The sequence below is a fragment of the Sarcophilus harrisii genome, chromosome 1, assembly GCF_902635505.1.
Source record: "Sarcophilus harrisii chromosome 1, mSarHar1.11, whole genome shotgun sequence".
NCBI lineage: Eukaryota > Metazoa > Chordata > Mammalia > Dasyuromorphia > Dasyuridae > Sarcophilus > Sarcophilus harrisii.
In genome coordinates this window covers 203,161,070-203,188,945 of record NC_045426.1, presented here as the reverse complement: position 1 = coordinate 203,188,945, position 27,876 = coordinate 203,161,070, and the positions used below count along the sequence as shown (strand labels likewise).

The 27,876-nt window shown below is 40.6% G+C and overlaps 1 protein-coding gene across 1 annotated transcript in view; it reads right to left on the bottom strand.

Moving 5' to 3' along the window:
* The window catches only part of FBXL17 (F-box and leucine rich repeat protein 17), a 495,113-nt gene extending 482,667 nt beyond the window's left edge, over positions 1 to 12,446 (bottom strand). Inside the window, 3 exon segments of the mRNA XM_031968710.1 lie at positions 4,724 to 4,846; positions 11,002 to 11,341; positions 11,343 to 12,446. Coding sequence (XP_031824570.1) covers positions 4,724 to 4,846; positions 11,002 to 11,341; positions 11,343 to 12,034 — 1,155 coding nt within the window. The 5' untranslated portion in view covers positions 12,035 to 12,446.
* Between the last annotated feature and the right edge of the window lie 15,430 nt (positions 12,447 to 27,876).

Genomic DNA, 27,876 nt, shown 5'->3' with positions numbered 1-27,876 from the left:
AGATTTCTTAGAGGCTATATAAAACCTTAGGCACAAGTTTCAGGAAGTCACGTGATCCCTATTCTCAGAGTGCTGTAGAGCAGAAAAGGTCAGTCCCTAGGTCTAAGTTTCAGGAAGTCGCATAACCCCCAGGAAGTAGATAGCATTGATCAATAGTTACTTCCTTTTCAATCTATCCAATGAATTTTAAAAAATCAACCCGTGTCTTTTCTGCTATATAATACATTCTCTGCTTTTGCCATGTCCACATACCATGCTAGACTGTCCCAGCCAATGTACTTGGACCCCTCCTTGATAGGACCAAATAAATGCTGGGATCTAGCACTCCATCCCATAAAGTTTATGGAAGCTTGTTACAAAATTAAATGACTTCCCAGAGATATGATTGGGGGTTCTGATATGAGGGGAGTTGTTTTCTACAACCATCCTCAAGATGCGCCTCTCAGTCTCCCTCTCTATGAAGTATGGACCCCAAGTGGAGACACTCAGCAAAAACAGAAAGCAAAAAATAAAGTCTCTGAAGAAGCCCGAGGGAAGAAGACAGTCAAGTAATTTATGTGCCATAATCCAAAGGCAAGAGAGCTGTATGTGTCCTTAGACTGTCCTTAGGCTGAACCCAGACTGATGTCCTGGAATCATCTTAGTGATCCAAGAAAAGGGATGGCAAACCAGAAGTCCTAATAAAAAGCATAGAGCAGGGGCGCTCTGAATAACTGCTAGATTGGAGGCAACCTCATCGGACTTGGCCAAGAAGTCAGCTCTGTGATCACAAGTCATTAGACTGGACCTCTCCCCAGAAGGAAATGAGGAAGGAGCAGTCCAAACCCAAATCTTCGGAGCAAAAATCTAAAATACCACCAGAGAATGCACTTGATGAGATATTGCTGTTGTGTGTGGGGAAGGAAGGTCCTCTTCAGTATCATTTTCATCTGTGTTTTTGTGAAGAATGTCTGTGTCATGTCTGTTCTATGAGCTAGATTTTGTTACCTGGAAAGATTTAAAATGCAGGCAGCAGAAAGAATAATTTCTATGCTATAGTTAAAACACTGGGAAAGATTTCTTAACAGCCCTGACTCCCACCTTAAAAGGGAGGAAAAGCTGACTTTTTCCCTGTGGACCCCAGCTGGGGGCTATAGAAATAAAGTTAGCTAATTTTTGAGAGCAATGATTGGGGAGTTTGGCAATTGGTCATTTCAAGATTGCAAATGTGCTTAGCATAAAACAAATGCTATATGAGTGTTAACTTCTTTATTGGATATAATTGCTTCATATTTGATAACTTTATATGGGTTTTTAGATGTGACCAACATACAATGTCAATGTTGAGATAAAGGATTTGTGTGTGTGTGTAAAGTAATTTGGAAGCAAATTCAACTAAATTAAGGCCTCCCTAGGATGAGGAGGATAGTGCAGAAGAGAAAGATAGTCTCTTTCCCTTTCTTCCCTCTTCCTCCATTCCCTAACTGCAACAGAGATACATGAACAAAGAGATGAGAGGGAGAGAAAGAAAATATACTCATTCAGTTCAGTGAAATTTGTTATTTGAGATATGACAGTAAAAGCAATTTTAAAGGAGTTCTAATCAAAGCCCACCAAAAGGATATGTAAACTGTACTCTCTTTGCACTAACTATGTTAACAGAAGATTTTAAGAATTTGGGAACTTTAGGAAAACAAAATAAGAAGTTCTCTGCTATCTTAAAAACATTGGCAACAGACTGCTTTAGTGTTATGGAGAGAATCAGACTTCTGAAGACCCTATCACTAAAAATCGGTACCTTAACCTTTTCCTGGCTCACAAAAGAGAAATGGTTTGTGTGAATTAGAAAATAACTAAATAGCAATTCAGTTTGTTTGGAACATTTAATTTTTTAATTGCTTTATCATGTATGTGCTCTCAATTTAAGGCCCTAAAGGATCAGTTTTAATGCTATTATAATCATGTCCCTATTTTTTCCTTTTATAGCAAATTTCTTTACTGTTAGTAGATGTTGTCTGTAGAGGCCACAGCATTATACAAGTATGTAGACAATATCTTGATCTGCAACCTAGCCTTGGAGACTTCTCCAGCTGCTGCCAAAAGAACCCTTAGCTTTCTAATCTCCTAGGATGATAGCAAAGTAGGCTTTCAGACAAAGAAGCTATCAGTCTGTTAAGTATTTGGGCCATGAATTAACTCCCACCTCCCTTTTGCTCATTGCAGAGAGGAAGCAATCTTTTCTCATTCCTTGAACCTTCCTTTAAGAAGCAGCTATGTACTTCCCTGGGCATGGCTGGATTTTGTAGAATCTGGCTACCTAACTGGTTATTGCCAAGCCCCTTTATTATTCTATTCAAAACGCTAATCAGGCCATGGCTCTTTAAGCCACTGAAAGCTAAACATACCTCTTCCCTGGCCTTAGCCCTACCTAAAGCCTTTTACTATTTCTCAGATAAACTTGAGTGTCTTTGGAGTGGCCCTCCCGTCTTAGAGCAGTGACTGCCATAATTTTTCTAATTGAGGAAGCCTCTAAGCTCACTCTAGGCCAATTGTTGGAGACTCTAACGCCCCATCAGGTTCAGAGCATTTTTGTCTATACCAGAGCTTTAGAAATGGGGAAAGGAATGAGAGTGAATATCTATATTGACTCCAAATATGCCTTTCATGTTTTACATGCTCATGAGGACTATATAGAAAGAAAGGGGATTTATTTATTTAGACAGTTGTTCTGACAGCAAACATTCTCCCATTAAGTATGCAGGCTTACTTACAATTACTACAAGCTATCCCTGAACTTATAGAGGTTTTTTGTTATGTTCTGTAAAGAGCAACAAAAGAGTGACTTACTTCAAGCCAAGGGAAACAGGCTTGCAGATTCAACTGCCCATGCTGCTGCCTGTTTGCCCTTGACCATGGCTTCTTTGGTTTCCCAACTCCCTGACTCCTACACTCTCTTATTTATCTCCCAAAAACAAGCCCTTGCTAAAGAAAGGAGGTACACCCTTTTTCCTTCTGGGTGGTTTCAAACACATTTAAGCCAAAGTTTAATCCCAGAAGTCAGCCAGTAGAAACTTCTTTTTAGCCTACATCAAGATACTCATTTGGAAAATAAATGCTCTCCAATCCCTTGAGAAATCTATTTACATTGGTCATATGCTAGAAGAAACAATTAAACACATTTGTCAGGTCTGAAAAGAAACAATTAAACAGATCTGTCAGGTCCGCCCAGTTTGTACCCAAGTAAATTCTGAAAGAACTGTTTAAAACTAATTGGATAAAAGCCTTTCTTTGTAAGAAAGGAGATCATATCCACTTAAGATTAATTATTATCTCCACTCTGTATGTCATTCTCTCTATGCAATGGTTAATGCCTTTTAAATATTATAGTGCTTGCACCCTAGACCATCTGAACACTCCTTTCACTGTGTAGAGGGCCACATTGTTCCACCATTGTCCCCACTCCTCTGAAGAAGCAAAAAGCAGGAATTTGGGGAAAATGTTCTTTGGCATTATTCTAGGAAAAGCAATAATAATAATCCAATAATATTCTAGATGAGAAACATCCACGGCAGAGAGAGAGGTTCCTGGTTACAGTCCCTAGTAACCTCCAAACTAATTCCACTTTTATTTATTCTCTTTTTAAATTTGGTCCTTGAATTTTTAATCTACTTGTAAGAGTTGTTTCTTCCAGACTCCAATATATGAAATTCCAATTACTTGGTCAACCTAAAATCACCCAATACCTGATTCTGACATTCAACACCAGATGTTGCTGATGCTGCCTATAAATCACATGTTTCTCCTCCCCAGTCTGGACCACACTAGGCAGGGCTAGCTCTATGCCCCTTATCAGTCTGAAGGAGCTCCAGAAGATGAGACCTTCATCCCTTTGTCCCAAATGAATCTGGGTCTGGACTGCTTGAGGTGGGAATGATGGAATAATGGCCTTGAGTCCCCTAAGCCTTGACAACACTGTAGTTTCATGGATAACTGAATACACTGGTCTGTGATAACTGGGTTTCCAAGATAGACAGTGGGAACTGGTAGAAGCAAGGTCTCTGATTCCTAAATCCTTCCACTGAAGTACGGACGTTGGTTCTGAATGGATTACAATTGATATTGGAGAAATGGGCAAGTCTGAAGGCCTAGATAACAAGGATATCCTAATGGAAGAAATGTATCAGGATTGGTATGAGAAATCTTCAAGGGTATGAAAAAGAGGTGGAAATAAATGGAACCAGGTGAAGATTTCTCAGAGATTCTAGGACCCTAGGCCTAAATTTCAGGAAGTCTCATGACTTATTCTCAGAGGATTGTAGGGCAGAAAAAGTCAGACCCTAGGTCTAAACTTCGGGAAGTCACATAACCCCCAGGAAATAGATAGCGTTGTTGACCATTGGTCAATGGTTACTTCACCCAATGAATTTAAAAATCAGCCCGTGTCTTTTCTACTACATAATCCATTCTCTGCTTCGGCCATGTGCCACACACCATGCTGGACTGTCCAGTTGATGTGCTTGGACCTCTCCTTACAAGGACCAAATAAATACTTTCTATTTGTATCTGGAGATGCCTCTGAATAATCAATTTGCTTAAGGTGGAACATCTAGCATCCCATTCCACACAAATTTAAATATATTTAAAGGCAAAAGGTTATGATCATCTCAAAAAAGTATAAGAAATATAGAAAATAAGATTTCTGAATGTGTTGAAGGGACACAATTCTCAAAATGAAACTTCATACCTGCTGACGATTGCTAAGGTCCAACTGCTTCCAAAACTGGAAGTCTAGACAGAGGTCACGCCAGTATTTGCAAACTAATGATGCAGAAAGGCAACGTTCATCCAGGGACAAATTAGAAAATATCTGTGAAGAAAAAAAGGCATATAATAAACAGAAATAAATTGGGAAATACTTTTTTTTTCTTTTTAGCTATAAAATGCAAGTGTTTTTTTGTTTCTCTGAATGAAACATCTAGATGATGCTGTTCAGGAAGATGTTGAAGATTTCCCCATTTCTTTTTCTGATGCTTCCAGAACCAATTATCTGATGTTGAATGGTTCCTCCATTCCTGGGCCACTAATTTTTAAAGTAACTACACAAGCTACAAAGTATACAAAACAAGCCTGCTTATTATAAATATAATAACATATTGTATTTAAAGCATGATTTTCAGAAATTGGGCAATGTACTTCCTGAAAAGCAGTTTGTTCACTTCTCATTTATATGACAACAACTAGTCACAGTTCTTCATTTCTTCCCCTTGACAGAGATGTAACATGGTGATATTAAAAGCTAAAGAAGATTTGAGGCTAAAAGGCTTATGAGACTCACCAATACACATAAAATACATGAGTAAAAGTTATGTAAGTGAAATGACAGGTAATATCTGGAATATTACAATTAAGTCTGTTGTAAGACTCTAAAATCATGGTAAGACATCCTAGAGGAAGAAATAAAAATCATTTGGAAATATGATGAAGCACATACATCATCATTTCCCCTGTATGCTAATGAAATTCAATAAGCCTGAGTTTGCATCCTCATATTTATAAGATCCATTACCAAAAAGTCCTTTTATCTACCTTTACAACAGTACAAAAAAAACAAAACAAAGCAAAAAACAACCATCACTACCACAACAAAAAACATTAAACACAAAAGACAGCAACCTGCCCCAATACTATTTCAATCTCAATACACTTCAAACTTTAAAAAAATAGAATAAGGAAAACAAGAGCAGTAATTATCACAGGGACATTTATATAATACTTTAAAGTTTCCTAAACTCTTTACATACATCTCACTTGATGCTCACTTTGTGAAGTGGGAACTATCATTATAAATGAAGAAACTGGGGCAAGTTAAGAGACTTAAAAATCATACTTCTAGCAAATGTCACAAGCAGGATTTTAATACAAATCCTCCTGGATTCTAGGTCTAGCAACACACACTCTGACAGGATCCTCAGAAGGAAGAAGGGGAAACAGAGAAAGATTAAAGTCAAATAGTTTGAGCTAAGAGAAAGAGGAAAGGCTCTAAAATTACCAAAAAAAATCTAGAAGGAAATAAAAAGATTGAAGCAAAAAAGGCCAACCCAAAAGATAAAAAATAAAATAAAAGCTAAGGTAATTGTAATCATCTACCATCATATTCCAATGTCTCACATGAAATAAAAGTTAAGCTGAATTTTCAAAGACTGTGATAATGAAAGATAGCTCTGGTATATCCTGCTATCCTAGGAAAGGTTTCGAGTAGAGGCCCAATGACTAACTTTCTATCTGATGTTAAAGGATCATTAAAGGTTGGTCCTCAAGTGATAGGTTGCTACAGCAACCCTTGAAGGCAGCACAGAAGGGTGGTGTTCTGCAGGAGTCAACATACTGATGGTACATCAGATTCTTCAAGTGTTATTATTAAGCAATCAAGTATTAATTAAGTCATATTCACTCTTCTGGGTAGAGAATATATTTATTCAGAATATAAAGTCATTTCATTCAATCTTTTCTATAAAATCCTTTCTTGCATGTCTGTAAAGAATTAGCCCAACTAATATAAGCAACCTATTCAATAATAGGAGAAAAAAAGAAACATAATTATTGACCTTTTATTTGCCATCCATCATAGTTCTCTATATTGAGCATGCAAATTTAAAATGAAAAATTTTAATATTCATCCTAATAATAAGTTCTCCTCCTTTTCTTAACAACTGCCATAAAGTGTTACAAGTAAGGAATTGCTTGTACCAGGAAATTACAAGGAAAATACAAAAATTTTAAACCCCTAAGTAGCATCACATAGTATTATTTATTATTAGTGTGGATTAAAGATTCTAAAAAAGATTGACTAAAAATGCATCCTTTTCAGCTCGTGATGCAATAAAAATTACATGTAATAAAGGGCCATGGAAAAACAGACCAAAAATTAACTGGAAACTAAATAATCTAATCCTAAAGAACAAACCACAGAGATAATAATTTCAACCAAGAAATGACAGAGACAGCACACAAAAACTTATGGAATATAGCCAAAGCAGTTCCTAAGGAAAATTTTATATCTCTAGTTGCTTTATATGAATAAAATAGAGAAAAAGAATGCAACTAAAGAAGGTAGGAAAAGAACAAATTAAACTCCCCAAATTAAATACCAAATTTGAAATTCTAAAAATAAAAAACTAAATCAAAACATCATAGCATTATATTTCTGTGTATATTTATACATTTACATATCTGACACAAATTTCCCAGTTCTCACAATTATGTCACCTATTGCTTGAAATAATAAAAAATCTATACAGAAAAACAATTTTAACTTAAAGAGTTTAGTTTAACAGAATTTTATCAATATAAACAGTTCCTAATTTACAAGTTAATTTTAAATGTTTGAATTCAAACCTTTTTATAAATAAATGGTAATGGGATCCCAAAGTCACCCATAAAAAACAAAAAGGATCTTAAAATCTGTCACTCTTCTCAAAGTCTTGTAGAGGCAGGGTTTTTTATTTGAGAATAGCCAAGCCAAATCATTTTTTATTTATTAGTTAAAAGGAGTATTATAATAAAATGGTCTCTCATCTTCTCACCTTCTTCGAACAGTATCTTCTTCATTATAACCTTCTCTTTGAGTTTTATAAAATGGAGGGTGTCATGATGCTGAGATTACATTTGTGGTAACTGATTTTCTCAAAATTTAGAATGTTAAGCAGGCCCCTCTTTCATCTACTCTACTTTCATTAACTTCTAGGTGCCTAGTGTTCAGTCATACTTTTGAATCTTAAATATTCAATTTAGATCCAATCACAAAATTAACATTTGTTACATTCCATTTGGATGGAATATAAATGCCAGCTTTTTTCTTTTGCTCTGAATTTGGGATTTCATTAATGCTACAAATGTACAAACTCCCCATCAACACAGACTAATAATATAGCTTTACTATTCATCTGCCACACATTACTACCCCTATGGTTATCTCCCACATTCTATTTCTCTTTCTATCAATGTATTTTCATCACTGGCAATATAGAGGCAATCATTAATTCACCTCCAGTTCTCTCATGCCCATTCTCTTCAATCCTACCCCAATCATGTTATACTATAACTCTTTTACTAAGCCCTTCGGACTTCCTATTTGATAGTGAACAAAATTCCCTTATTACAAACCTCTTTCTCCACATTGATGAAATTGAAACCCTAGCCATCTTCTCAAACACTAGCAGCACTCATACAAACACATCCTGAAGAGAGAATACCCTATCCCACAATATTTCCAACATCACTACCGCCTCTCTTCCTGGATTAAGTCCACTTAATCAAGAATGCACAAAATCCCAATCATGGTAAAAGTTATTTTTCCAATACTCAAGTTGTCTTTCCTTTCTGAGTTCAAAAACCTGCCTTTACCATTGTTCTCTTCTCCCCAACACTAGCAACCTTCAACACAAGCACTGAGGCTTCCACAAGCTTACCTCCCAGTTCCTCAATCTTCTTTAATCCTTCAACCTATTCCTTTATTCCACACCAGTCACCCATATGGATAATCCTTGAATTTCAACATAAACCATGACTTCCTTAATCAAAACTAACATTTCTCTAGCTCACCACAATCAACTATTGGTCCATCTCTTCCTTTACCTCTTGCCTCCATATCTACTCTTCATCCCCACTATTACCTCCAATTCCTCCAACTCTGATGACAGTTCCGGGACATTAAACCTGAACTGATTTCACTTTCCTCTTTTTCCAATCAAAACTCAACTCGTGTCCTTAAATTAACTATTTCAATTCTGCCCAGGGCTCTGTTCTGGAATTGCTAATCCCTTTATCCTGTACATCTTCAAACAAACCTCAGCCCTGGATTATTTCCAGCCTCACCTCTTCAGTATCTATTCACCAACTGCTGAACTGAGTAGGAGAGAAGTCTCTCTCAACTTTGCTGACAAGATACATTAGACATTCAAATATTATCCAACCTCAAATAGGCTCTCCTTGCACTGAGTGTCTTTTTATTCTTCCCAAATTAATTCCTTATACCATTCTTCATGAAATCTTTTCCCACTTTAAGCCTACCCTGTAGGTTAGCTTATTACTTTACTGAGAAAACTGAGGACAATCTACATGAGCCCATTCTCCCATTTTTTGTCTCAAAAACCCTTGACATCACCCCCACTCTCTTTTCCTTTTACCAAGTCTGACAAAAAAAGGCCCTTCTTGCCAAGACCAACCATTCTACATCTGCAGCACTTGACACTACTGACGGCCCTGAGTTTCTAGATTTCTCTCTCATTTTCTGCTAACAATACTCTTTTCTGGTTCAACTTCTATCTATCTAATTATTTCCCAGTTTTCTTTACTAGTTTATCAACTACACCATAACTACTAATTGTGGGCACTACCTAAAGTTTTATCATGGACACTGCTTTTCTAGGAAATCTCCTCAGCAATCCTGCCATTTAACTATCTTCTCGAGATCCAGTACCTGAATTGCATGCAAACTACCCATTGGGCATTTCATATTGAATGTCATAAAGATGTACATACACATACAAAAATGAAATCATCTTTCTACCTAAACTCTTGTGTCTTCAAAAAATTTTTCACTCAAAGCTACAAACATCATTGCAATTTCATTCTCCCTCACTGCCACTATCTAGTTACCAAAACTTGCCAGTAAAGAAAAGGGCAATTTCCCCCATGCTTGGAATTCTTATGGCTTCCTTTAAACTGAATCTACAATCTTTCAGCAAGAAGCCTCTCCTGGGTCCTCAATATTTAGTACCTTCCCTCTGAGATTATCTCCAATTTTTCTTGTATACAACTTGTTTGTACGTAACCATCTGCATGTTTCTCCCCTAAAAAGACTGTGAGCTCCTAGAGGGCAGAGATTGTTTTTGCCTTTCTTTTTTTTGTATTTGCAGCATTTGGCACACTGTTTGGCACTTGAAAAACACTTAATAAATACCTGGCATTGGCAAACAAGACTTCTCCAGAAAACCAACTTCTAGCACCATCTCCCCCCAAACTACACTGTTGTTTAATAATATGCAGTTATATATATTTGCAATAACTATAAAACAATCATTTGTAATTTAATTTCATAACTTCATAGTCATAAAAATGGTCATCTGAAATTAATGGGGGAAGTGAATAGCAGACAAGTTACAACCATCTCACCTACTGAAAGTGTCACCAATGACAAAAACGTAACGAGGGTGATGTTACTCAAAGCTTACAAGATAAAATTCTAACAATCTCTCCTTTTCCCTCCAAATCACCACAGACTTTGAGATTTTAAAGAGGCAGATATTTCTATCACCTAGCAACAGCAGCCCGAAAAATGCATCTGTAAAATTTCCAAGTAATACTCATCCCTGTCTTCCAGAATTCTACTCTTCCTCCAAGACTCAGCACAGGTGCTGCCTCCTTTTTAAAACATTCCCCTTTTTTCTCATTCTCACCACAGATTTTCCAAGCACAGTTCGTCTCATTTTTTTCCTGACATGCCCCATAGTGTCGACTTTCGAGGTACCTGTTGCAAAGTCCCAATAGAATGTTAGCTCTTTGAAGGCAAGAACCGTTTCAAGGAGCTTTGTGTTGGGTTGTTTTGTTGTTCTTTTATTGTCTTTGAATCCCAATAACTTACAGAGCAGGGGCTAAGTAAATATTGGCTGCATGGAGCTATCATTGTTTCAGTAGTAATTTTTTTGGTACAACAAAGTCACACAGACTCGTTTACTTTGCTGAAACACGACACAACACTTCACCAGACTACATCCTCACTCCATTGGCTAACACGGTCCACACCGGGATGATTCAAGGCCAGCCTTCCAAGATTTCCTCCTGGTAAAGGGGTGGTATCGGTTTCCCGTTTTTCTCTTCTCGCCCCCCCCCCCAGCCCTAAGTCCCCCCCAGGCCAGGACCCCGCCCGCCCCCCGCCCAAGGAGGGGCCGAGAAGCCAGCCCCCGGAGGCGGGGACGCGGGTGGGCGCTCGGGCCGCCCACGCTCCCTTTTGCCCAGACCCACCTTGAGCAGGATGGAGGGAGGCAGCTGATTGATGCCGGCAGTCTCGGGTGGTGGCTCTCTGCAGCCGTCGTTGGGGTTGTCTTGGGGGTCCAGAGAGTCCGGGTCGCCGCCCTCCGGCCGCGGCGGGGCGGACGCCGGGGAAGCCCCCGGGCCGCCGAGGCTGTCGCCCACGGGGTCCCTCCGCAGAGCGGAGCCCGCACAGTCCGAGGACCCCGAGGCCGTGGGCAGGGGGCAGAGTTGCGGCGGTGGGGGCTGCTCCGGGGTCTGGCAGCCACCGGCCTCGGGGGGCCGGGGCGGCGACGCGCCGCCTCCTCCTCCTCCTTTGCCTCCTCCCCCCCCCGCACCCCCCGCCGCCACAGCGGGGCTGTTTACAGGGGGTGCACGCGGGGACCCCGGCCCCCTTCCGCTTACACACCATCTCGGGCAGGGTGGGGGGCTCGGCCGCCGACTGCCCCCGGAAGAGTTGGAAAGGAGGCGGCGGCGGCCCCAGGAAGCGGATGGGCCCCACGCCGGGGAAGAAGAGGCTTCTGCCCTGCTGCTGCTCCCGCTGCTCCCAGGCGGCGGCCGCGGCGGCGGCGGCCAGGCCTAGCTCTTTACAGCAGGAGACCCCCGACGAGGAGCCGGCGGCCGCGGCCGACGACAGCAGAAAGTGGCGGGCGGCGGCGGCGCAATCCTCGGCCACCCTGCGGTGTGCCGGGTGCTGCGAAGTGGCGGCGGCGGCGGCGTAGGCCGGGTCCCGGTCCCGCGACAGCCGCGGCTCCTCCTCTAGGCCCGCGGCGGCGGCGGCGGCAGGGGCAGGCGTGCTGGGGCTGTGCACGATGAAGCAGAGCATGCAGGGCCCGCGGAGCAAACAGTCCCAGCTCCGGGGCGGCGGCGAGGGCGAGGGCGAGGGCAGGGGGGGAGCCTTGGCCGGGGGCAAGCGGGGCAGCCGGAGGAGGTGGCGGTGGCGCCGGCGGCGGCACCAGCAGCAGCAGCACCGGGGTCCCCTCTGGCTGTGACGGTTACGCGGCACCTTCGAGAGGAGGTGGCCCATATAGAAGGCCCCGAGGAAGGAGCCGGGCGGAGAGGGGGGAAGGAGCAGGGAGAGGCGAGAGCCCTCCCCCCGCCGGCCGCGACAGCGAGACACGCGCGCACACACGCACACTCACTCGCTGCTCGTTCACGGCCCGGCCCGGGAGCAGATGTCAGCTGCGGGCGGCCCCGGCGCGAGGACCAGGCTTCATGCCTTTGCCAGGGAGCCAGGTGAGCGGGTTAGGGCGGGGAAGGACCGGGCCGGCGCCGGGGCCTAAATGTCGGAAGACCTGGCTCAATCTGCCTGCAGGGCGGCCCGGCCAATGGGGGAGGAGCAGCGAGCTCCCTCTCCGGCCATTTTAACCGAAGAGCATCCGGCGCGCGCGCCCGTGACCGCGGCTCCGACAATCCGGGAGCAGCCGGCACGGGCGTGGGGGGGAGGACAGGGGGCGGGGCAGACGCCGTGGGATTTCCTGCGGGCGCTCGCCTGACCTGGTGGGATCTGGGGGGACTCCCGCTCTCTTCCCTGCCTCGTTAACTGTGGGGTTTGCCGGAATTAGCCCTGTTCCTTATCGCTGGAGCCGGGCAAGTGCGGGACTGTTCCAGCGCTTTCTCTTTCCGGTTGTCCCTAAGGCATCTTGAGCTCTCGCGCGCTGGGGCGAAAACTGGCGAGTTACAGATTGACTCTGGTCCCACTTTTGCAAGGAAAGGTCAAGGCCCCAATAACATTAAACCAAGGTCTACCAAAAGCCCAAAGTCAGTCTCAGAGGGGGTTGGCTGTACTCTGTAACGGATACGTGGTATGTATTTGCATATTACTTACGTGGGCATAGCTTGGGCCTGTGATTTCGTTGTGATCGTGGTCCTCTCTTCCCCTTTCTGCAGCTTAGAATCCGGAGAGTTACCACACAACCAGAGGTGGGATTTGAACTTATTCTGCCCTGGTTCCTGAGACTTATTTTTTGTCTAATAACCTGCCAAATTTTTCAGTTTTGCTTAAAATAGAGATGTGCTTGTATTCATTAACTTGGATAATAGCAATGGTTTTTTTTTTTTTTTAATATTTGCTGTTTTAAAAGAAGATGCCTCAAATCCAACTATCTATTATATACAGCTATACATTAAAATAACTTAAATTTGTAGTGTTAATTTTTATCTTTAGGTAGCTTTAGCATGCCTTTGTTAATCTTAGACCCCCTTCTACAGAAAAAACAGTTCAAGTCTATTTTATTTTATTATAGCTTTTTGTTTACAAAACATATGCATGGGTAATTTTTCAACACTGACCCTTGCAAAATCTTATGTTGCAACTTTTCCCCTTCTCCCCATCCCTTCCCCTAGATGACAGGCAGTCCAATACATGTTAAATATGTTAAAGTATATGTTAAATACAACATATTTATACAGTTACCTTGCCACTCAAGAAAAACTGGATTTAGAAAGAAGGTGAAAATAACCTGAGAAGGAAAACAAAAATGCAGGCAGACATATAAAGAAAGAGTGGAAATGCTATGTTGTGGTCCACATTTATTTCCCATAGTTCTTTCACTGGGTGAAGCTGATTTTCTTCATTACTGAACAATTGGAACTGATTTGGATCATCTCATTGTTGAAGATGGCCACATCCATCAGAATTGATCATCATATAATATTGTTGAGTGTATAATGATCTCCTGGTTCTGCTCATTTCACTTAGTATCAGTTCATGTAAGTCTCTACAGGCCTTTCTGAAATCATCCTGCTGGTCATTTCTTACAGAATAATAATATTGCATAACAATCATGTATCACAATTTATTCAGTTATTCTCCAATTGATGGACATCCATTCAAGTTCCAGTTTCTAGCCATACAAAAAAGGCTGCCACAAACATTTTTGCACATACAGGTCTCTTTCCCTTCGTTATGATCTCTTTGGGATATAAGCCAGTAGTAACACTGCTGGATCAAAGGGTATGCACAGTTTGATAACTTTTTGGACATAGTTCCAAATTGCTCTCCAGAATGGAATCCAACTCTATTTTAAACTTGAATAAAAGTTATTTTATGTAACTCACTGGATTGTGGTGTTACAATTTTTTTTTTTCCTACTTGGTCTCATGAACATTTTTTCTTTGGGGAGTAATTTACAAAATCTATTCCAACACAGGGTATAAATGATCTGCAAAAACATGATTGTCATGACAAACCACCTTACTCCTGTTGAAAAGGAAACTATGCTGCAATATTACTTGAGAATTACGCATATAATTGTAATGTCCGGACTAGCTCCCTGGAGGGCCTCAGGATCAGTCAGAGTCAGAATTAAAGTTCTTGGTCTTTAGGGGGAGAAGTGAAGGAAATAGGCAAGCTGCCATGTGGCTTGCCAAATATGTATCCTCAATTCTGGAGTCCAGAGTCTCTAGCTTCTCTCCTCCTTATCCTGCAGCCAAGTGACTTTGACTTCTCCCCTTCTTCCTCCCCCCCTACAATTATCTCACCACCAAACATTCAGTAAGCACCAATGCTGAAGAGAGCCATCACATTACCATCTCAACTAAATATATGTATATAGAGCCATTATCTCACATCAAATAGGTAATTAGCTGTAAGTGCTCTGCTATCTTAAATTCAAATACACCTTTTCAGAGTTTCAGCCCTCTAAATCTTCTGGGTTTTTTTGTTTTAGAACACAGGTGATCATGTCCTCCCTGATTTCTTAGGGAGGTGAGAACTCCCAAAAAGAAGGGATCACATCCTCCTTGACTTCTCTGGAAAGGGTGTGAAAACACCAAAAGGAGGTGATCACACACACCCCTAAATTCTCAGAGAGATGAAAAACACCAACGGGAAATGGGGAGTCAAGCTAGAAATTGTTAGGGAGTTTCTGGGCTGAAGGGTCTTACTAGAAACAGGTATGCACAAACCCATCAGCATGGGAGGTATTACACAAGCACATAGCAATAATGCACAGGCTATTAGTGATGACTCTCCCCATAGGTAGTGCAGACACAATGTGGTGTAACAAACATGAATTGTTCATTCAAGTAGTGATATAAAAAACAATGATTTAACATGGTGTTGTAAAAGATTTCCAGAAGTCCTAGAAGGAGGGTATATAAATAACAATCATACATAATAACACCTCCTTTAACAGCCAAAAGTTAGTCCAAAACCTATCTATTGTCCATTACGTTATGTGTCAGGGAATGCAATGATCCCTGCAAGTTTTTGAACTACTGCAACAGTCTTCTTAGGTGTTAGGGAATCCAATGATTCCTGAGGGTTTTGAAATGCATCAATCTCATTAACAATTTTTGATGTCCATGAGTCAGTTGCCATAACTCCACGCTCTTTCAGTGGTGGGCACAATCAGCAATGGATGCACCCGATGTTTCTTGGGTCTTCTCCTTCGTTTCAAGGGTCTGCTCTGTCTCTCTCTGATGGACAAGGTGAATACGGCTCGTTGGCACCCATCTAATTCCTTCTCCATCTGTAGAGATACAAGCAAACCCTCTCCCCCAAGCAGTTAACCTCTCTGGTCCCTTCCATTCACCACTTTCTGGATCTCTCCACGTCACTTGGCAATTATCTAAAGATAGTGGAGTTGCGTACACTGGACACTGCCCTTCTAATGGGTTATAAAACCTGTCTCCCAGAGCAAGTACATCTTTATCAAAAATCAAGAAATTAATAGTATAAAGAGCTAAATTTAAAAGTTCTCTTGGGTTTCCTGTGGGTCCCCCTTTCTTTTGTTTTTGGAGGAGCATCTTGATATCTCTGTTTCTCCTCTCTACTATTGCCTGTCCTTGAGAATTAAAAGGTATGCCAGTGGTCTGATACTGTGCACAAAACTGTTCAAAATGTTTAGAAAAATATGCAGATCCATTATCTATTTTTATCGCTTGTGGGCCAGTTGGCATCTCTAATGACTGTATGATATACACCTGTGTCTACCAATCTTTCTAATGGTATGCCATTTATATAGATAGTGATCATAGAACAGTCAGCTATAGCTGCTACACTTCAGAATATTCCTGGATTCTGTTGCTTGGAGTCAGAATCTGGGCAGCTATCCCACATTGTCTATTAGGAGTCTGTATCAGTAACCCTTATATTACTACTTCTCCTGGTTGATAAGTCACACATTGTCTACCTGTATTAGTGACTGGGATATTATCTACACATTCCCCAGTTTCCCACATCAGTGTATGGATGGACACTGTTTTGTAAGCACTCTCAGGAAGTGAAATGTTCAAGTGCATTATTCCTGGAAGCAAGGGATCCGGGCTGGAGAGGAACAGGTTTCACCTCCAGGGGATAGCTCAGTAGTCCCAGCTGTATACAACTCTATTCTCCCCAATTGTAATCCCTTTCTCCCATCAGGTTGTTTCCTGGCTAATTAATTATGTAATCCCTTTCTCCTATCAGATTGCTTCTTGGCTGATTGGTCATATCTGAGTATTGAACTTCTAAAGACTCTCTGGGTGTAGCATTGGCTGCCATCATGTCCCAAGTATTTTTTGCTTTGGGCCCCCCCATTCCATTTCCTTGAATCAATCTGCACTCTGATGCCCAATGGAAGCCTCTGTTGCATTTTAACTTGGGGTTTTGGGCCTTGTTCACCCACCCTGTTTTCTCACTCTGATTGCCAACATTGAGCTTTCAGATGCCCTACTTTTACCACATTGAAAGCAACGACAAGTCTCTCTGGAAGTCCCTTACCAAAAGGGACCCTGTCTTCCCATGTTTGGATCCTGGGAAGTCTGCATCATAGCCTGGCTATAAAAGGTATTTATACCCACTGTGGCACAGCATCTTATGATCTCTAAAGGAGCATCCTTGTGTAATCCTAGTATAATTCTTTTGCAAACCTCATTAGCATTTTCTTTAGCAAGTCGCCTTTTAATAATTTCTGTGGCTGTATTTTCACCAATAGTTCATATAACAGCTGTCTGCAGACGTCCCACAAAATCAGCAAAAGGTTCATTTGGATCTTGTTCTGTTTTCGTGAAGCCTTCCCCTCTATCTTGCCTTCCTAGAAAGGTGCCCCATGCTTTTATAGCAGCAGAAGCAATTTGCTCATATGCTACTAGGGGGTAATTAATCTGTGCTGAAGTGTCTGCATAAGGACCTGCACCTGTTATTTGGTCACAGGTGACTGGTATATTAAATCCAGGTTGCCTATTTCCCTATTTCATGGGGCTCATATCCTACAGAGTTCACTATATTAAGAAAGCCACAACAAGTTTTGTCCAGGTTCTAAGCATGTCCTTGCTATAGATTTCCAGTCAGTAGGGGTTAAAATTTCATAAGCCAAATTCTGTAATAACATCTTAACATAAGATGATGTAGACCCGTAAAGAGTGCAAGCCTTTTCCAGATCTTTGATAATTTCTAGATTAAAAGGAGTGTATCTTCTCCTTTCTTGACCTGAAGAGTCAAACTATTCAATCACAGGATAAATTTCTATTCTCCAATCAGCTGTATTCTGCCCTTCCTCTTTAGCTTTAAGTAGTGTCTTTTGTAATGGAGTCATGGGAAGGGGAGTTGTTGGTGGGGGGAGAGGTTTGCTGGTGATATCACTGCCTTTCCCACTCCTCTTCCTCCCATTACCCAGGAAGGTGAAGTTGATGAAGGAGGCTCAAGAGCTTGCTCGGCTCTAGGCCGAGTTGAAACTGGGCTGTGAGAGTGAGAATAACCACACCCTCTAAGTTCCCTTAATTCCCCATGCCTTTCATCAATATTTTCATTACCCTCCCCCTTTTTTTCCTCTTTCTCCTCAGGCTTCCTTGTCTGGCTGCTCTCCTTAGAACTTTTCTTTTTTTCTAGAACTTGTGGGATTCCTTAAGACCTATTGGTCTTATCAGGACCATTATCATTGTAATATCCACATAGTTGCTCTCCTACTAGTTTCCAATTATTTGTCTCTATTTCTACTTCCTTGGAGAACCAATGGGACTTGGATTCTAATGTTTCCAAGAGTCCACCAATCTGCTCCCAAATAACAAGCAAATCTTGCCTCTTTATTAGTCTAAAAATACTTTCTAAAGACCTCCTTCGAGATGGGGTTAGGGGTGGGGAGAATCTTTTCCTAATATCTGCCCCATTTCAGCTAGAAAATGAAAGTTACTAGTTTAGCCCTTAACAAAGTTCCTTGTTTGTCTATTTTAATACTCACCCTATTTCCTGGTCACAGGGACTTCTTCACTGAAATTACGGTTTTTAGTCCACATTGAGGTGCCAAATGTAATGTCCAGACTAGCTCCCTGGAGGCCCTGAGGATCAGCCAGCGTCAGGATAAATCAAAGTTCTTGGTCTTTAAGGGGAGAAGTGAAGGAGGCAGGCAACTGCCACATGGCTTGCCAAAGATGTATCCTGGATTCTGGAGTCCAGATTCTCCAGCCTCTCTCCTCCTCGTCCTGCAGCCAAGTATCTCTGATTTCTCTCCCTCAGTCCTCTAATCGTTGTCTACAATTACTCACCACCAAACATTCAGCAAGCACCAATGGTGAAGAGAGCCATCACATCATCATTTCATCTAAATATATGTATATAGAGCCATTATCTTACATTGAATAGGTAATTAGCCTTAAATGTTCTGCTGTCTGATTCAAGCATACTTTTTCAGAGTTTCAATATTCTACGTATAATAATCTGTGTTGGCCTAGACTTAACTAAGGAATAGTCCATGTGCTCACTGGTATCCTCACAAAATCTAGAAAAATGAAAAAAGACCTTTTGGATCAAGTTTATGGAAGGGTGTGAATTGGCAGGCATAATTGAATTGCAGTTTGCATCATTAACATCAATACCCACTTAGAAGAGACCACAAATCCATTTAAGTATTTCATTCCGTCATAAAAGATGTCACTGTAAGCTTCTTTTAAATATTTAATTATCCAAACCCTATTAATGTCACTTGATATTTATGTAACCCTCCTTGGTCAAGTTATTTAACTTCCCCTAGACTTGGTTTCCTAATCCATAATATTAGAAGGTTGGAATAGATGGCTCTTTACAATACTGGATTTAAAATTCTAAAATACCATTTGTAACATTCCAGAAGTTATGTTTTATAAAACTAAGTCTACTGGTATGCAAGTCAAAAATGATTTCCAAATGACCTATTATAAATTAATATTTTGGATAACAAGATTGTAAATTTAGTACATTGAGTCCTACTCTTTTACCTTTATGATGAAGAAACAGGGTTAACAAAGCTGTAAAATTCAAACCCAAGACTTCCTTAACACCAGAATACTTTAGTTTTAAAGACTTGCTGAACATGCATAATTTTCTTGTCTAAGAAGTTTTATTGATAAAGATTTTGTGTGCATTATCTCTATTAAACAAGTCATAGTTTTTAATTTACATTCTGTATATAATATAGAATACAGAATATAAAACTTTAAAATTTAAATCACACTTTTGAGATTGGTTGATGAAAAGCCAAAGAATCTTATACCAAATTGCTACCAGAACTATGTACTTAAACTTAAGTTTGCCTAAAATATTTTAAATTAGCACATAAACAGCATTGTAAAAGACATAAAGACATACAACACAGGTCTTTGACCACCGCTTACAATATCATTTCAGAGAATATATAAAATAACAAGTGAAATAATGGGAAGTGTCACATGACTATACATTAAAGTGCTTTATTTCCAATCCTTCAGCCTTCATTTTACTGTTTAATATCAGAAAGTTTGTTTATCCTTAATTTCCCTGTCTTCAAAATCATTTATTCCATAGTATTGTACAAAATGGTATTAAATTATAAAAAAGTATTTGAATGGATGTTACTGTGCCAATAATTCATTAGTCATATCTCCAAAGTAAAATATCAACAGTTTAAAATCTTTAAATCACATATTTTTAAGGTTTTCTCTATACTTCAAGTATTTTCCACCATTGTAAACTCATAGGGATAGTTCTCTTGTACGGCTCCAAGACTTACTTTGTAACCAATTCTTTCTGTTATCAGGAGCCACATTTCTTAAAGCTGCCTTTCCTTAGGTGATTCCATCTGGATGTGGAGATTCTCTTACTCCAGTTTTGGAAGATATAGTGGGAAAGGGAAGGAAGAGAAATTCTTTGCCTTACTTGAGGCACCAAGGAAGTCAAGTTTCAGTGACTGCAAGAAAACTAAAGGAATATAAGAAGAGACCTAGTATGAAGAGCAGTTTGTTGACAAGAGGCACTCCACAAGACCCAATGAAAGTGAATAGACCTCCAAGCCAGGAGTTAGGAGGATATGAGTTCAAATGCAAGTTTTTGCCAAGAAAAACAAAATGATCTCTTGAAAAGACACATAACTAAACAATATTTACCTGAGGGATTCCTTCTCAAAGCCTTGGCCTACAAACCAGTAGTATAAAACCTAATCTCTTTCTAAATTCTAGTCATGAATCACCAGTTGTCTTCCAAACATTTCCACCAAGATGTCTTGTATACATTTCAAATTCAATCCTTTTCCAACTTTTCATTTTACAGATGAGAGCACTGAATCAAACAGGATTTGTGACTCACCTAAGGCTGGATTTGAACCACTACTCTATACCAATCCCTTTGGAGAAGACAATCCATCAACAGCAGATGAAAGCGGTTCAGTGGAAATGCAACAAAGCTTAGTATAGAATTACTCTAGTAGCAGCCTCCAGAGTAAAAAGTCTTCTAAATAGGACACATCTAAGTACTGTCAATTGCCTGGTATACAGGGGTAGTTCTCAAAGTGTGGTCCTAGAAATGAAACCCTTTCAGGGGGATCATAAGATTATTTTCATAATAATACTGAGATGTTTTCTTTTTTGACCTTTTTTTTTTCTGAGACTTGGAGTTGTGACTTGCCTAGGTTCACACAGCTAGGAAGTGTTATTTAAGTGTCTGAGGTCAAATTTAGACTCAGGTCCTCCTGACTTTAGGGTTGGTGCTCTATCCACTGCGCCACCTAGCTGCCCCTGTTTTCATTTCTAATATGGTAATTCTTAATAAATATAACCCACATAAAAACTTTCTGAGAATTCTCAATAATTTTTAATAGTGTTAGAAGGGATCCTAGCTATATGATTCTGGGCAAGTCACTTAACCCCAACTGCATCAGCAAAAAAAAAAAGAGTGTTATAAGGGTCTGGAGACCAAAAAGATTGAAAACTGATGTTGTAGAGAAGCCCTGATGAAAAAATTTCTTTTAATGAAAATTAGCAACTGTCATTCAGTTTATGATCTTAGAAAGCTGGCACAAAGAGAGGGTAAATAATTGCCCAAGCATAGTATGTGTCTAAGGCAGGCTTAAATTTAGGTGTAGTGTTCTTTTCTAAAATATAATGGTTCCCCAGCAGCAGGTTTCTCGGGGGGGGGGGGGGGGGGCGGCGGGGGGGGGGGGGGGGGGGGGGGGGGGGGGGGGGGGGGGGGGGGGGGGGGTTCTGGGAGCAGCCCTGAAAGCAGTTCAGATCAATAATCACCTCAAATGCAGCCGGCTATTAAAGTACAGACCTTTATTGTCTCTTCCAAAATAGCCTGGTTAGTTTTCTTAGAGGCCTATCTCCCTCCTTGGTTCCAAGAGCTCTTGCAGCTTGTCCTTTGTCTCTTCCAGCTTCAGCTTCCAGCTCCCTCTGAATCTCCAGTTCTACTCACTCCTGACTGTGACTAGTCCTTTTATGCTCTTTTAGAGGTGTGAACTCAAAGGTTGATTCCTCCTCTGAGAGTTGGATTGTGGGAGGTATAACTTGTGAATCTCATACTGAATCCTGACTTGTGAATCTCCCGGCTTGTAAACTCTAATGTGTGAGCTAATGTGTGAACTCTCAAAGGTATAAACAAGTACATAAGCATTGTTTTTATCAATTCCAGTGAGTTAACACTTTGTAAGGATTCTAACATTTAGGTCTTCTTTTTTTAGACTAAATAATCTAGGCAGCTAAGTGATACAGTAAGTAAAGTACTGAATTTAGAGACCCAAGTTCAGATGTGACCTGAGATACTTATTAGTTTGTGTGACCATGAGCAATAAACATCTCTCAGTCTCATCATATGTAAAATGGGAATAATAACACTTTTAAATATTTATATTATAAATCCCAGAGTGGTTGTAAGGATCAAGTGAGGTAATAATTGTAAAGTACTTTGTAACATTAAAACTTTATATAAATGTTATTTATCTCTACCCATTACACTATATTTCTCACCCCATATTTGAGTTGGGATGAGTAAATTCCTTCTAAGGCCAATTATGCCCCTGTTAGCACCAGAGTGATGTACTACTCTGTAGTTTCAAGATCTGTGATGCCTCATGCTTGGAATGCTCACTTTCCTCACCTTTATCCAGTGTTCAATCATTTTTTCAGGTGTATTCAATTCTTTGTGATCCCATTTGAGGTTTTCTTGACAAAGATACTGGGAGTCGTTTGTAATTTCCTTTTCCAGCTCATTTTACAGATGAGGAAACTAAGGTGGCAAACAGGATTAAATGACTTGCACAGGATGGCACAACTAGTAAGTGTTTGAGGCCAGATTTGAAGTCAGGAAGATGAGTGAAAGACTAGATATATTCTCTGATGAGAATGAACTATCACACTTCTTTAAAGTAGAAATAAAATGATTTCAGCTATATCCATGATCCTAGCTAGACATTCAGAAAGTTCTTTACTAGAAAGTAAAAATTCCAAGAACTAATGATAACTCAAAATGCTTTCAGCATCCTCTCCCACATTGCCTAGGGCTACACAAACCTGACCTACAGACTTGCAGCAGAATGCAACATTCTTCCCCCCCACCTGTACCCCCACTCCAGCTCTTTCCAGTGCCAAGAGACCCACATTTGAAACTGTAGAAGTTTGTTAAGGCTCAGATAGCCAGCAATGTGGCAGTGTTCTATGCTGCAACCAAGCAGAAGGGTAGGACATATGTTTGGGCTTGTTCAGCTCTATACCCTGACCCTTGCTTCCCCTCAGTACTTCGGAAATACGAACTCCAAACTGCAGAAATTTGTTGAGGCTGAGATAGCAGTATGGCAAGATTCACTCCTGCTGGACCAGAGAGATCTGAAAAATGGAAGGAATGAGGTAGGACACTGTGGGGAACGGGGAAAGGTGTGAAGATCGCGTATTTTAAAATCAGCAGGAGTCAGGAATTCAGGTTAGGGGAAAATTGTCAGTCTTTATTCTCAGTGAAGAAGGATCGGAGTTGGAAGAGAATCGGCGATAGCATTGTGTGCAGCTGAGTCAAGAAGCTAGCTAGACCAGCAGCCACATGACCAGCAGCTAGGAGTATCGAACCCCGGCCCAATCTCCCCCAGCTTCTCTTCCTGTCTCTCTCTGCCTCCACCCACCAAAATCGTCATTTCCTATACAACACATCAGGACTTGCACGGAGAGTGGGCAGGGACCATTCTTTATCCAATCATGTATATTAATAGAGTATAGCCCAATTACTATTTAGCCTCACGTACTTGGGACCTCAGTGCATCAACTCAAACCTCAGCCCATTACAGAAAGGAATAAAGAAGAGGGCTTTGATATATTGCACTAAGCTTTAGGGAAAGAGCCTAGCATCTAGATGAGGATAGTTTTGTCTCCCAAAAAGTCACTTGGAGTAGAAACCTGGAGTGGTAAACCATGAAAGCTCAGTATAAAAGGAGGTGGAGACTTTGACTTCTACTTTCCAGGGAAACAAAGAGAATCAGAGATGAGAGAATCAGAGTAAGCAGTAGGGGGAAATAAGGAGAAAGTCCAAAATTGCCTTAGGGAGGAGGAGAGAGGCAGAGGAAAGGAGAGAGGGAGGGAGGGAGAAAGAGAGAGAGAGGGAGGAAGGGAGAGAGGGAAGGATGGATAGCGGGAGAGAGAGAAACGGAGGGAGGGAGAGAGGGAGAGACGGAGGGAGAGAGAGACGGAGGAAGAAAAAGATTGAGTATAAACAGATAAAATAACAGAGGAGACAATATCAGAAGGAAATATGGCCTTCAGATCATCTACAGGCATCTACAAATACAGCAAAACAAAAGATAATTTTTGAATAGCTGTTGCAGTAGAAGTCATAGATTTTGAGAAAAGCATGGAATCACAACATTCTGTTTCTAGAGTGGTTTAAAAAAGAAATGAAAAATGTGGGAGCAGAACTTATAATCTGCCCAACAAAAATGATTGGCAGAATCTCACAGTGGCATATCTCACCATTAAAGAAAAAGAGAGAAAAACTAATTGAGAATACAAAAACATGAAAGTGAATCATGAAAAAGGAAACAAAAAGCAATGATATTAAAAGAAAATATATTTTCCATAAAATAAATTGACCTTGGAAGACAAAAAGACTTAGTTCTCTCAAAATATGAAAAAACTTGACCAAATTAGTAAGGAGACTGCCCAAACCTTCTTAACACAGAAACAAAAATCAACTGATCCAGTGATTCTGGAGAGCAATTTGAAACTATGCCCAAATGGGAGCCCTCAGGTAGCATAGACCCTATGAAAAGTGTGTTTGGAGGACCAGAGTTTGGTTGCTTATTTTATAGAGAGTAGGGATGGGGCATAATTCTTTACACATGCAGCCTTAGGCTCAGTTTATTCATATATCCACATCATCTCAAAGTTATTGGCAATGCCTTAAGGTTAATTTATTAGCATAATAATAGTTGGTGTTCTGCTGGTCTTATGGCCCAAATTCAGAGTTTAGCTAAAGTTTACAGATTAAAAGCAGATAGCAAGACTTTGGAGCCATTACATTAAAACCTATTTAGCTTTACTAAATTTAACACATAGTCTCAGCATATAGCCTTAGTTAATTTATGAGAGTTTTCAGTGGCTCCTGTGCTCCCCTATTTTATAAGGCAGTTTGTAAGTAACATATGCTCCCTTAATTTATGGGATAGTTGGTAAGTGACTCCTAGAAAGTCTATTTCCTACTGTGAAACTGTATTCTTTGTTAATTATTACAAACTATATCTAATTGCTGGAATTAAGTACTTGGGAATGTTTGATTTTAAAAGACAGTTTGACTTCTCAACATTAGAATTATAAAATAGTTTAGCTTCTTTATAAGCACTTAATTTCTCCATTCCTCTGGGCTATAAACTGGACTCAATTTATATTATCTGAGAAGAGAGGAGGAAAGAAGAGTCAATGTGATCATAAGAAATAATGCCTGATCATAAGTCTAGCACTGTATCACTCTAGTGTAGGGGGTCACAGAGTAGGACTTTCCAGAGAATGTTGACTAATTCTGTGTTTTCCTCTTTTCATAGGCATTACAAGTCAGCATTATTATGCCAAATGTAAGCCCATCCTTATCTCTGATAGAGACCAATCACACTTATAGTTTAGCTTGCATCACTGAATTTTATGTAACTTAATGAATAAAAAGCTCCTCTCTGTGTCAGGGGTGTCCCTGGCCACTGAGGGGCTTGGGGATCTCACTTTATTGGCAACTACTGGCCTCATGCATAAAATGATCATTTCCAGAACTTTGTGCCTCAGTTTCTGTTCATCTTCGGTTTTTATCTTGATAGTATTATTATTACCTTATACCTGCTACTTATAAACTTACTATATTGGCTCAGTTAAGAGATAGTTAGAGAGACCAGAACAAGATAAAATTTCAACACACAATTTCAACATTGTAAAACAAGGAACTCCATTATATTGAAAGGAATTATAGATTAAAAAAAACAATGTTACTGAGTCAGTAAATGTTTATTAAGCTTCTACTACATGCTAAGCATTGGATAAAATGAAAAGAGGCGAAACTCTATTCCTACCCACAAGGAACTCAAAATACAATGGGAAGGGGAGAAATCAGGAGGAAGGGAGGGTGAGAGAGAAGGAGGGAGGGAGAGAGGGAGAGAGAGGGAGGGATGGAGGAAGAGAGGGGGAGCGAGGGAGAAATCGAGGGAGGGAGAGAAAGAGGGAGAGAGTGAGGGAGGGGCAGAGGGAGAGAGAGAGGTGGGGGAGTGAGGGAGAGAGTAAGGGAAAGAGCGAGGGAGACAGAAAGGGAGGGAACAAGGAAGGGAGGGAGCGAGGGAGTGAGGGAGGCAGAGGGAGATGGAGAGAGGGAGAAAGGGAGAGAGGGAGGGAAGGAGCAGGGAAGGGTGCGTGCGGGGGAGCGAGTGGGAGCGCAGGGAAGCGAACGGGAGTGTGCTTGGGAGAGAGGAAAAGAGGGAGGGAGTGAGGGAGGGAGAGAAAGAGGGAGGGAGTGAAGGAGGGGGAGAGGGAGAGAAAGAGGGGAGCGAGGGACAGAGCATGGGAGGGAGAAAAAGAGGGAGGGAGCGAGAAAGAGCAAGAGAGAACAAGGGAGGGAGAGAGAGAGACGGAGGGAGGGAGAGAGGGAAAGAGGAAAAGAAGGAGAGAGGGAGCAAGGGAGGGAACGAGGGAAGGAGCAAGGAAGAGAGCGATAGAGCCAGAGAGGGAGAGAGGTAGGGAGGGAGCAGGGAAAGGAGCATCCAGGGGAGCGAGACGGGGAGCAAGGGAGGAGAGCGCGGGGAAGCGAGCGGGAACGTGCGGGGGAGCGAGCAGGAGTGTGCTCAGGAGAGAGGAAGGGAAGGAGGGAACGAAAGAGGGAGGGAAGGGAAGAGGGGGGCGAGGGAGAGAGCAAGGGAAAGAGTGAGGCATAAACATAGGCATATTTATAGACAATAAGGGAAAACCGAGTAGAAGGAGAAGTTAAAGATGAGTGAAAAAGTGCAGAGAGAACAATATGTTGTAGGAGTTGGAATAGGATCACAGCAAGTAGAGGGATTAGATCTGATGGGTGAAAGGGGAAGATACTGAGATGACATGACATGACATGAGGAAGAGAGAGAAAATGGAGTTAATAATGAATGGCCTCATTTTTTTCCCTCTAAGATATGAAGCATAATTTTCAACTGAGAGAATGGAGTGAGGGAGAACCGTGCCAGGTTTAAGGAAGTATGAGAATACCTCAAAGAGCAACTATGAAGAATAAGATAAGAAATTGGTAAAAGAGATATAGTAGGACTGCCTAGCAGCAAGAAGGGCTTAGTTGAGGCTGTATAACAAATTTATCTGGATCAAACTTTTGTGCTCCAAAAATTTTGGCATCCATATTTCTAAAAGAAATATTAACTAAGCTACAAGGTAACATAGATAGTTAATACAATATTGACGGGAGATTTCAATGTCTCAGGCTGGAATAAGTGTAACAGAAAAGATAATACAAAAGGGAAAATATAGATATAACCAGACAAATGGCTGGAGAAACTATAATGTTTTCTAAATGCATTGTAAAAGAATATACATATATAACACGTTTTGTGATAGCAAAGGGTTGATTAGTTGAGAAATAGCTAAACAAATTATGGTACATGAATATAATAGAATATTAATGTGCTGTTATGTGTTATGTGTGATGAATATAGAAAAATATAGAGAAATTGATGCAGAATAAAGTAATCAGAGACAAGAAAATAATGTACACAATGCCAACAATGAAAACTTCCAAGAATCACATGCAAAAAAAAAAAAAAAATCAAGTGAATGTAGCAGAATTACAAAGGTCAAACATAATTCAAATAAAGAGCTATGATTCATCTCTTCGAAGAGGTCAGAGGTCCCTAGGTATTTCACAGTATACATGTTTTCAGCCCTTTTTCAGTGTATGGTGATTGGTTATGCTGATTTTTTTGTTTTAAAAAAAAATACTATTTCTTATACTGTATGACTCTGAGGGAAGGAGGAGGACTATTGGAGAACGCTATGATGATGTAAATCAATAGTATTAAACTCAAATAGAAAAAAGGTTACCAATGTATCTCTATATGCTACATAATGCCTTAATTTAAAAAAGTAATTTATGTTTTGTTTTATTTTTTTTTGTTAATAAGCAAAACCAATCAATACATTGAAAAAAAGGCTGAAAATATGCAATGTGCAATA